We start from the raw sequence: 11997 nt of genomic DNA on the forward strand, positions 1-11997 counted from the left end.
ACTATAAATAGATGTCGTATTTTTCAGTTTTCAATGTACAAATTCCAATTCAGTTTTTAAGGTTTAGATACAAATTCAATTATGAATTTTGTCATTGTTAGGGTTTAGTTTTCAAGTTTATTTAGCTATTGGATTAAGGATTCATTCAAGTTTTTACTTTCTTTAATGCTTTAAGGTACGATCATGTTTATCTTTATCACATCTTTTTAATTATGTTTATCTTTAATTGCATGTATTTAAATTCATCTCCAACTATGAACTAAACGTTCATAGTGGTTATCTAGACGAAAAAGACGATTTATGAGATTAACTTATGAAGCCACTGCCTATGGAGTTACAGCCGCCCGGCTGTGCTCCATAGAGCCGACGACTGTGTGTTTGAAATCACAATTTCTGGTTTATTCTAGATCTGTGTAAATAAGTTCCCGTAATTCATAATTATTTGTTTATTGCTGTTATAATTAATGATTTTTATGGAATACTTAATGTAAATGGTGAATAGAAAGTTTAGGGTTAACACATCATTAATTCTAAATAATTTGTTTGCTTGATTTATTCACTTAAGAGATTAGCCATATCGAACATGTGACTAAATTAACTTTTACGTGATATTTAAGTCAAGATTATTAGAAGTAAATAACAAAGTAATAATGAATACACTTATATAGTAGTAATTGATTATTAGGTTTAATCAAAGAAACCCTAATTTTATATGAGTTTATATGTCGATTGAATGAGAATCTGATTAGGTTAAATGTTAGCACATCTCTAAGTTTGATCTAATTAGGTTAATTAGATTATCTATTTGTCAGTCTGATTGAATATTATCTGAGTTCTCATCACAAAACTTAAATGATATCTATTATGCAATTATATGAATTCTATGAAACTAGGATATTAACTTTGTATGTTCACTTAGTTTATAGGTTTAACTCATCACAATTAAACTACGATTAAATCCTAATATTCGATTGTTACATAATAATTAGTTTTACTATTCTTAATAGGAATAACAATCAGTCTATAATTGTTATTTTATTAGCTGTCAATATAATTTGTGAGCCTAAATAAACAAGTTAATCTCTAATCTTTAAAATCCGAATAACCACTTCTTTAATTATATTTGAATTTATTACAAGTTAATCTCTAATTTAGGTAGGAAGAGAACCTGAAGAACCTATTACGCACATGGTATTTTTGATATTTTATCATTGATTTAAAGTCTTAGTTTTTTATTTAAGTAAAAAAATGATATGGTAAAACCACACTTGAAATTAATGTACTAAACTAAACAGATTTTATCACACGAATCCATCCCGATCAATGTAGTAAAGTATTTAGCAATTTCAAGTTTGTCCATAGAGAGAAGTTGTCAGAATTTAAATTAACTACTAATTTTTCTAAAGTAAATAGTTGGATTGGATTTTTATCAAACTAAAATACAAAATAAAATAAAAGAAATTCAGATGGACGAAGCAGTGTTCACTTGAATGCTCGACAATTGATTATGATTGCTCTTTTGTTATTAAACCAATTAACAGAAAGTTATAAGTAATAGCTCACTTCAATATCGTAATATCAATGAACTAGACCTAATGAACTTAGTAAACTCACATAAACGTCATTCATAATCCTATTTTTCTATGTTTAATCGATTAGACACTTTCTTGGTTAAATTCAAGGTTGTAAAAGTCGCGAGTCGGGGACGCATCGGTCAGGACCTAAAAAGGACGCGTCGGCCGAGTCGGGGACGCATCGGTCGTTGACCAACGTTGACTTTATTAATAATTTCTTAAATATATATTTATATATGTATAAAATAGTTGATTCTGTACCATAAATTTCTTAAATAAGACCTTGAATTTAAATACAATCAAACTTCAAACTCAATTAATGTTACCGAGTACATAATCAGTAAGAACACAGAGAAAAGAGCGGCCCAAAAAATGAAAACAAACCCTAATTTTAAAACATATCACATGTTGACGAAAATTTGACTGATTTTGAACGTTTTTGACCAACTTTGACCGTCTTTAACAGACTTTGACCGAACTTTTGGCTTTGACCATCTTTTGAGTCGTTTTCAGAAAAAATGGGACGAAGAACACAAAAAAACGACGCATCGGCCGACGCATCGGCCAAGTCGACCAACTTTTACAACACTGGTTAAATTACATAAAACCTAGCCTATAAAGATCACTCAAAATAAACTACATGATTGTGTTATTTCAATACCATTCAATTACCGATAGACACTTATTTTAAACACTTGAAATCAAATTCTTAATTGTCTAGATCACTTAACGTGTTGAAACACAATTTATTTATCACTATTAAACTCACAAAAACTAGTCAACAAGTTATGTAATTGAATTAAAGTATATAGATAACCACAAAAATGGGTTCATGAAAAGCACACAATCAATCAAACAATATAACCTCAATAACTCAAAAAATAAAGCAATTCGTCATCAAAAGTCTTACAATAAAGCAAACACTAAGAGATTTAGCTACTCATGTTCATGGAAGCAATTACCAAATTAAAGATGATAAAGGTATCCATTATAATCTCACAAAAATAGATGAAAAACTTAATACCAATCTTGATTATTGATCCAATTTTTGCCTTGATGATTTAATCCCTTAAGCTAAGAGTGGTGAAAGAATGAGATTGTAACCCCTAAAATCGCCTCAAAATCGCCCAACTTCGGAATAGAAAAGTGATGCCCCAAAAAAATGCTCGACATTCGACTTTATAACAGCATCCTGACCACCCAGACCCCGCGTTCGAGAGGTCACTCTTCCATATAAGCTCACGATCGTGAGCTGCCTATTATGGGTGGTTAGCGTTTGATTTTCGTGCTTTCGGTTCGCGAGTTAGGCTCGACTTGTACTTCGCGAAAGGGAGGCCAAATACACTAACAAGCTCGCGAAAGGGAGGTTTTCTGGACCAATTTAAGCCATGAAAAAGTTTCTAACATTTAGCTCAAACCTCGGTTCGCCGAAACCAACTATGATGATATTATCACTTTAAAGCACGTACATGACTAAAACCCCCTCGAATAACATTTTCGAACCATAAACTCTAATGTTCAACAAATATTAACATTATATCTTCAATAATAACCCGAAACAAATATAAATGAAACCAATATTGCGATGATATAAACGTATAAACCGAGCATTATCAAAAAACACATGGTTTTATGGGTTCTTTCCAATCAAAATTTTTCTCTGAATCCTTTCGATATATAGTTGTATTACACGAAAGTTTTATACAATATGACTCACGTACAGTTAATTTACTGAGTACTACGTAATAATATTTCAATAGGAGTATAGATGTAGCGAGATAAAATATATATATATGCAAATTCGTGGTCCTTTCATAAATATTTATACATTGATACTATGTAGAGACCATGTAAGTATGACAATGTCATACATGTAAAATTGTAAATATATATGACTATATGAGTGTGGAGGAATGGGTAATTATCGCAAGATAGTCTATTGGTTACTTTTCAATCGCCAATGTAAATTTTATCAGCTTAATATTTTGGGGTGGACTCACTAAATAAAATGGTTAAACCGCGTAAGTCTAAGTAAAATTACTCATTTTTTTAACAAGAAACCCTTCTGTGAATTGATACATTGATTCACTCATAGCAGGTAAAACTCAGACCTCACCTCGATGTCAGGTAAAATACTAATTTTTTGCCAAATAGGCTTAAAAAACTTTTATCCTTTACCCGTTTATGAAAAAGCATCAAAGGGTGGTCGAGGGCACGAGGGAAGAAGTGGTCCAAAAGGTGGTGACACGATGATTAATAACTAGCAACAGGCTGTACGTGGCTTGAAGAAGAAAGAGTGAAAGACCATGCATATATTGATATATATGTGGTAGCGTGCCTAATTATCATTTTTTTCATACGAATAACGCATTCATAATACTCCGTATTAACTAAAATTTGATTTTCGTCTTTTCAATATTTAATAAGCTTGCAAAAATCAAGAGCTGTACTAGCTAGAACACATTTGGTGAATTGTTTAGGAAAATGATTAAGTATAAGTATTTTAATTAACAAACCCATAAATATTAAGTGAATAGTTTTTTTAGAATATAATTAAATATTTAAATATATATATGTACGTAAATATTTTAGTGAATAGTGTTTGGGAAGTGCTCGCTCTCTTCCATTACTATCCTCCAATGTGTGTAAAATGCAACATTCTCTCTCTAAAAAACCTAAAATCCTCTCCGTACACCATTATCTTGTTCTTCTTCACTTCATCCTTGTTTCTTTAGCCGCCACCTTGTTTTTGTTAGATCCTTCTTCCATCGTCAGTTTGTAGCTCTTTTGGTGCTCCGATTTCCGACAACCGACATCTCGCTAGTGGTTTCAGCATTCTTGCTTTCCGGGTAATAAGGTACAACCTTTGGTCCAACTTTTCCGGCGACGATCTTTGTCCGTTTGGTGTCTCCGGTTACCCGACGATTTCGAGATTCATATCACGGGATCTGGTTTTTGTTGGATTTTTGGGCTTATTTTTGGGTTTGGTTCGCTTGCCAGATTCTTCCTCTCTGCTCATCGAAGCCGTCTTCTTTCTTTTGGTGGTTGTAGGCGACGAATTCTAGCATAATTCTACAATCTCTCAGTTCTATTCTCGGTTTGCCCTTTAAGGTAAGGGTTGTGTTTGGTTTTCTGGTTGTGTTTGGTTTTCCGGTTGTTATTGCTGCTTTGTGTTGAAACCCGGTAGACTCCGGTGGCCTGTTTGCTGCCTGCAGCTACTGTGGACGGTTGGCGGCTGCTAGCAGCCTTAAGTGGTTACTAGCGGTTGATGACTGTTCTGGGTGGCAGTAGGTGACTACAACTAGTGGGTGGAGGCTAATGCTTATCGCTAAGGTGGTTGTTCGATGGCTTCTAGTGGCTGCCGACGACAGTTGGTTTGCTGTGAGGCTGTTGGCGAACATTAGAGGCTACCTGCAGTCTTAGGAGGTGTAGTTATGGTCTGATTCTGCTGCGGCTGCCGGTTCACGCTAGTTGTAGTCGAGACTATTCGGGTGGGCTCGATGTTGTTGCTGACGTGTGTTGACTTAGTTGACCTCGGAAAATTGATGTTTAGTGGAGTGTTTCTCTCGGGGTCCTTTTTTCCGCTCGAACGGGGATTTGATCTTATTCGACGGACTAGTGTTTCTCTAGTTTTGGAGTTGATACGTGGTTTATCAGGTACGAGGGGTTACTTTGGTTTGTAGGCATCGGGTTAGGTGTTGCTGGAGTGCCTATCGTTCATTTTGGTAGTGCGGCTTTTGAGTAGCAACGAATGCAGTGTTAGATACGAGATCAGTTTTATGTATCTTTTAGATTTAGGTTTGGTGGTTTGTACGTGCGTACTGTCTTTTACTTTTTCAATTTGCTCGCTCTCTTCCAATGTTATCCACCAATGTGTGTAGGACGATCAGAGCGAGACCTTTCAATTTTTTGTCGTTCGGATTTAGCACTGGATCTTTACGATCCATTATCTATATATATTAACTAATATTTTCGCAAAAAAAAAAAAGTGTTTGGGAAAATGGTTAACGTATATGTATTCTAGAGTTTTGTTGCTAGCTTCTTGCTCGGATTGTTCGTGTTTTTTGAGGTTGTAACTGTTTTTTATTTTACCTTTGCGGTGAATTTAAAGTTCCTCGTTTTTTGACAATAGAAAAACTCATACTCGTAATACGGAGTATTAAAAGTGTGGGAAAAGATAGATGGTGAGGCATTATGTAAGGCCTATTTGGATCTTATGAGCCTGCCAGCCCATGGATCATTTAAAAAGGAACAACTTTTTTGAGGTTTCGGTTTGGTAAACAGATTTGGACTAATTCGTTGAAGATCATTTTCTTGATCACTCTTGTACACTTTTACTATATGGATGTCTTGTTGTTTACAACTTACGGATTACACACTAGATATTTCAAACAAATTTGTTGCTGTTAAAAAGTGACTTTGGATCTATAACTAACTCGAATGAATTTTTAGAAAGCTCGAAAATTCATGTATAGGAAGGAAAAACTGCATCAATCGATCGTAACGTTGTTAAAATTTGTTTCAAAGATACTAGGGATGTATAAAACGATGCTAGCTTAGCGTCTGTCGGGAACTCTTGCTCCTGATGCTAGGGAGCTCAACTTTGTATATATTTTGAGAAATAAATTGACTACTGCTTTTCGAAAAAAAAAAAAAAAAAAATTTGTTTCACAGATAATATACTTGAAAGATCAAGATAAGGTTTGTCGCGAATTTTTAATCTTGACGGTCGATATCGGAGAGAATGAATAGCTAGTTTTTGACTTTTGCTAAAAGGAAAGAATTAGTTTGAAGTTGTGTATGTCAATCTTGTTTAAATAGTTGTGCTTAAGTGCTTAACTTGGTAAATGCAATATAACAGGAATACTAGCAATTGGTTGGTACTTGGTTGGTACTGTGGAGATGGCGATGATTTGGGTTTTAGCACCTCCTACTCAAATTTGTACCCCAAATCTTCACCCGTTTAGAAAACCGAGAAAAGGAAGTACTTCTTCATCACGCTTAAATAAAAAGGGTGAAATCCCTAATAATTAACCTCTTCCACAACAAATGAACTCATTCTACGCCAAAAAGCTAGGAAGAAGACTTGATATGAGCGTAAAGATACGTCCCACCACCGTATTTCTACGAACGGTGCCATCACCCAAAATGTGATGTTTTTTTTCGGCGAAGAAGTTCATATTATTAATAACATGGTTCTTTCATCAAAATGATGAAAAGAACAGATGCAAAGAAAAACAAAAGAACAATCATTCGATTTTTAAGGCTAACAACAAGCCTATTACAAATAAGGATCAAATCGAATGACACAAAAGACCGGGATTGAAATTCCATACACAAGATTGATGACCAAAATGTGATGTTTACATGCACATTTTTAGTTTGACCTAAAGGTTCAGTTTTCTCTTTTCACGTCATTTTATACTCTGTCAGAGGTAGCAAGACGCACAGACACAGGCCAGGTCAGGTGTGGTTCATCCACAAACACTTTCTTGTCTTTAAAGAAAAACAAATGTTTAACAATTAATGTGTCAACTGTAATTGCTAGACACAATCTGTTTGACTCGTTAGAGATATAAAACACACACACACACACACAATCCGTATGACCCGCAATATTTAAATGGGTCAAAATTGTCACTTATGTCATCCTAGATGTCTTTCAGTTTCATGATGTATTCAACTTCTCATTGCGGTTCAAATGTAAAAAACAAACAGGAATTTCTAACCTTCCTCTAATGCTGAAGGGATTTGTCAAGTATTATTAGCTCACATGTGGTTAGATTCTGAGATCATGGCTACTTCTCGTACCCCAAACGTTGCTTCAACTCCATCGTCTTCCTCATGTGCACCTGTTCTTGAGCCCAAAAAAAAGATAAAAACGTCGGATTTTGAGAAGCAACTTGGTGAGTTTTTCAAACACCGGATCGAGCCAGATTCATCCGCAGCATATGGGGTTGGATTCAAAAACTATATGCCTATACATTAAATGGTTGCAAATTTCAAATTTAATAAGTTTGATAAGAAATCAAGTATGTTGTAAATGCAGATTTTTTGCAGTTTGTCCTAGCAAAAAGCCATAGCTGCACATTCATAGAGGTTTTCAGTTCAACTCCACAATTCATTAACCGAAACGACATCATTCTACATCTTGATCGAATGTAGAACCATTATAGAGTACAATTACAGAGTATTATATGAACACACTATCATCAAGATGATGCCAACCATATGCAAGTACTAACAGAGTCTAACTTTAGCAAATGATGTAAATTACAATATCATAAAAAGGATCACTACAAACCCCATCATTAAAAGTAACGTCTTCACAATATTACTTTCTCGTTGTCCTCGTCTTGAATGAAAAATATCATGAACATGGTGTGCCCCATGAAACCCACTCGAAAATCTTGGACCAAACGCGTGTCGTTGACCATAATGCAACGGGTTTTGGAACCCGTGAACATTCATATCAAGTAAAGAAGGAAACAAGCCACCAAAACCAGCAGACACTGCAAAGTTACCAAACCTTGCAGACGCCCCCATTGGCATAAATCCTCCAAGCCCAAAATTTGGAAGATTATTGGGATCCGGAGCAGGAGCGGTAGCAGGTCGTTGACCCGCGGGCCTGTGCGGGATTTCAACATCAGGAACGGGTTTTGAACGTGGGTCAGTTTGTGTTTTTCCTCTACCATATAAAGGAATTAACTTTTGTTCTTCTATAAGGGCCTTACAAACAGGACATTCGTGTGAATGAGAATGAATGTGAAGCCATTTGTATAGACACGGCCAACAAAAAAGATGACCGCAAAGAGTAACAATCGGGTCTTCAGCTAGTTCGAAACAAATGTTACATTCGAAATCCCCAATATCATTGTTACCAGTGTCCTTTGATGACGACGAACTTTCTGGAGGCCTGATACTTGATTCATCGATATTACGTGACATTATTTATATAGAACATTAACCAAGTATCCCTGATAAACAATCATTTAATTAGTTACACAAAACCTATAAACATAGCACACGATCTTAATAAATGCACATATATCTACGGAGTATTTATATAATCATATAAATGTAAATCAAAAGTAACATGATACAAAAATAATTTACTGCCATTTAAATTTGAACAGCAGCATGATAAAAATTAGGTCCATTTATGATCCAGAAAGTACTCCATCATTTTTGGTAATCAAATAGGTAAGATTGGGTAGGAAACTGTAGAATCCATTATTTACTTAATAAATTATGTAAACTAATAGAAGGATCGCATAAGAAGTAAATTAAAAATAATATAAATTAAACTGGATGAATTGAATCATATAGATATAGATATTTAAGGATCAAGTAACAAGTATTGAGATGATCAATTGATGATTATATAATAAATAAATAATAAAATTAAATTAAATTAAAATATGATATGATATAATAATAAAAATAATTAACAGATCGATGAGTTACCTGTGTTGTAGATAAAGGTAGCGGATCTGAAGTTAGGGTTGGTGATTGATTTGAGAACAAGAAATCAATAGATACAGTCAACAGAGAGTGGGTATAAAAATTGGGTATTGATTGCAAGCAAAGTCGAGACAATTTCGGGGTAGATGATTCCCGGATCATGTTTGATTCGCTTCGCTTGGTTGATCCATTTTGCATCCGACCCGAGACATTTTGACTTTCATCTATTTAATGTTTTGGGCTGGGAGTTGGGCCTTTGGGAGTGTTTTGATTTTGTACTTGTCATTATCACTACGACAAAAGGTATAGTGATTTACGGAGCCAATTTGAACATAAAATATTCCTGCTCGTTTGGTTTCTGTTTATTTTGGCACTGGCCTCATGTTTGTTGATGACAGTAGGTATACTTATATGTGGTTAAGGCTGATTGTTTTTGTGGGCCGATGTATGCTTTGTCGGGCTTTAGCTTTTAGTTAGCCTTGTTAGGATGCAATCACCCGCCGCCTTCATTGTTTTCTTGCTTCTCTTGTCCGGGTCGGTTTGTATTATGTTTTCTGAATAGTCCTTTCACTATTGGTGAAAGTATCAGGTTCTATATAAGTTATTTGTTTTAAGCAAATAATAATAATAATAAAATACATTCCCCATTTTCTTCAAAATGCTCCCAAAACCTATTCCTACCCAAAACCCTTCGTTTGAATTTCAAAATACTACCACTTTCCCACCCCTTTCAACCATCTCACCACCACCACCATTTTTCACCGGATAAATCTTTATGCTCAATATAGAAATTTATATAGCTATATAAAAGAAAAAAGACAGCGGGTGTTATGACAATTTGCCTAGCGCACCCACACTAGCGGAAGCGAGGATATAATTTGTTTGAGACAAACTTGCGAGAAATAATCGAAAGCAAATAAAGTAACTGATAACAAGACGATTTAACGTGGTTCGGCAAAACCCTGCCTACGTCCACCCCAAGAGTCTCCTTTATTCTTATAATATAAAAGAACCTCGTACAAGAAAAAAGTACACTATGAGTTAAACTCAAACCCAAGCCCCTTAGATTTTAGTATAAAATCTAAGTTTTGCCGTACACTCTTTTACACTCCTTACAAGAATAAAACTCTCAACCTCACAAATACACACTCTGTTGATATTATCGATCAACTATGTTTTTCTTTCTCTTTGTGATGCCTTTCACCTTATGCATGATCACCTATTTATAGATGAAGACATACATGCATACACTTTACTTGGACAATTTTAGCCACTTGTTGCTCACCTTCTTTGACTTGTAGGAAAACAAATCAAACTTTACCACATCAACAACCAATTTGACATGTGCAAAGAAAGAAGAGAATTTCAACCTTCTTTCTTTGAATTACAACCTGCACATGAATAAGCTAAAAAAGTCTTCAACCCTGCAAAAGGCAATTTCACTTTGGCTACTAAATGATTTGTCAAATATTTGGACTATTGTCCAACAATCTCCACCTTGACAAACATTTATCTTCTTCGTCACCGAAAATACTAACACCTAGTACTTTCACCATTGGCCTCCTTATCACAGCTGCACACACCTTGAATCACCTCGGTCCTGAACCCCGATTCAAATAAAACGGCCAATAATCATGTACAGCTAACCATGTCAACTTACATAGTTGACTCCAGAGAGGAGTCTCGAATCACCTCTCCTTCCGTAGGATTTTCTTTCTCACCATCGTCTAACTTGATCAAACATGTCGTCACATGTTCCCGATCAATTTTTCGTGTGCACACTTTCCAAACCTTCGAGACACGAGTACATTTATTACTCGCCACCAGACGATATAAACCCTCATACTTCTCTCCCTTCATCAGGACCTTCCTGCCACGTGTGATTTTCATAACTCCACCTACGACCGAATAGCCGTATCCTTGAGAATCCAACTGGCTTAAGGAAATTAGATTCTTACACATCTTTGGTACGTATGCCACGCCACCAAGAGTGTAAGCAGCTCCGTGAAACAATTTTATTTTCACCATGCCAACACCCTCAACATCACATGTTGAACCATCACCTAAAGTCAGCACTTCAACCTTCTTTAATATTAACTTATCAAAATAAGCTTTCTTGGAACACACATGCATCGTACAACCTGAATCTAAAATCCATTCATCTTGAGCAGAAGTAGAACTTTTGGAGACTGTAAGAACATCTCCAAAATTAACCGATTCATTAACTGCGACTGCAATCGACGAACCCCTAGATTTATCTTCACCATTCTTCCAAAGTGGACAGTCCTTCTTGAAGTGACCCCACTCCTGACATTTGAAGCACTGGATACCCTTCATTCCGTCTCTTGATCTGGACCTACTTTTATCACCAGATCTTTTCTCGGCAAGCCTTCCCCTTCCATGACCAACCGTAGCAAACCCATGCTCAAAACGGTCAATGGATCTTCGTCTCCTATCTTGTGATAAGATTACCGGTACTACCTCCTCCATCTTTACATTAGCACTTCCGTAAAGAACAGTAGTGACCATAATATCATACGAACTGAGAAGAGAGGCAAGAAGAATAAGGGTCACTGGATCTTCGTCATGGGAAGAGTGACCAGATCTTTTCTCGGCAAGCCTTCCCCTTCCATGACCAACCGTAGCAAACCCATGCTCAAAACGGTCACTGGATCTTCGTCTCCTATCTTGTGATAAGATTACCGGTACTACCTCCTCCATCTTTACATTAGCATTTCCGTAAAGAACAGTAGTGACCATAATATCATACGAACTGGGAAGAGAGGCAAGAAGAATAAGGGTCTTATCTTCTTCCTCCATATAAACCTCAACTTATTCAAGTTGATTAACCAGGCCATTAAACACATCCATGTGTTCAATAATATACCAATCGTCATTCGCCATCTCAAATGGCTCCACCTTAAATTGCATACCGCCGTTTCTCGCCATCTCCAAACAA

At 35.7% G+C, this 11997-nt stretch overlaps 1 protein-coding gene across 1 annotated transcript; it reads right to left on the reverse strand.

Annotated features, from left to right (window-relative positions):
• Nucleotides 1-7645: 7645 nt before the first annotated feature.
• On the reverse strand, nucleotides 7646-9214 carry LOC139858051 (uncharacterized). The gene is made up of 2 exons (XM_071846902.1): nucleotides 9042-9214; nucleotides 7646-8551 (listed from the first exon to the last, which is right to left on the reverse strand). The coding sequence occupies exon 2, from the start codon at nucleotides 8520-8522 to the stop codon at nucleotides 7848-7850; it is 675 nt and encodes a 224-aa protein (XP_071703003.1). The 5' UTR covers nucleotides 8523-8551; nucleotides 9042-9214; the 3' UTR covers nucleotides 7646-7847.
• Nucleotides 9215-11997: the final 2783 nt, after the last annotated feature.

This window comes from Rutidosis leptorrhynchoides, chromosome 7 (genome assembly GCF_046630445.1).
Source record: "Rutidosis leptorrhynchoides isolate AG116_Rl617_1_P2 chromosome 7, CSIRO_AGI_Rlap_v1, whole genome shotgun sequence".
Lineage (NCBI taxonomy): Eukaryota > Viridiplantae > Streptophyta > Magnoliopsida > Asterales > Asteraceae > Rutidosis > Rutidosis leptorrhynchoides.

Coding starts and splice junctions, on each gene's coding strand:
- LOC139858051 (XM_071846902.1), bottom strand. CDS start 8,522: ATGTCACGTAATATCGATGAATCAAGTATCAGGCCTCCAGAAAGTTCG.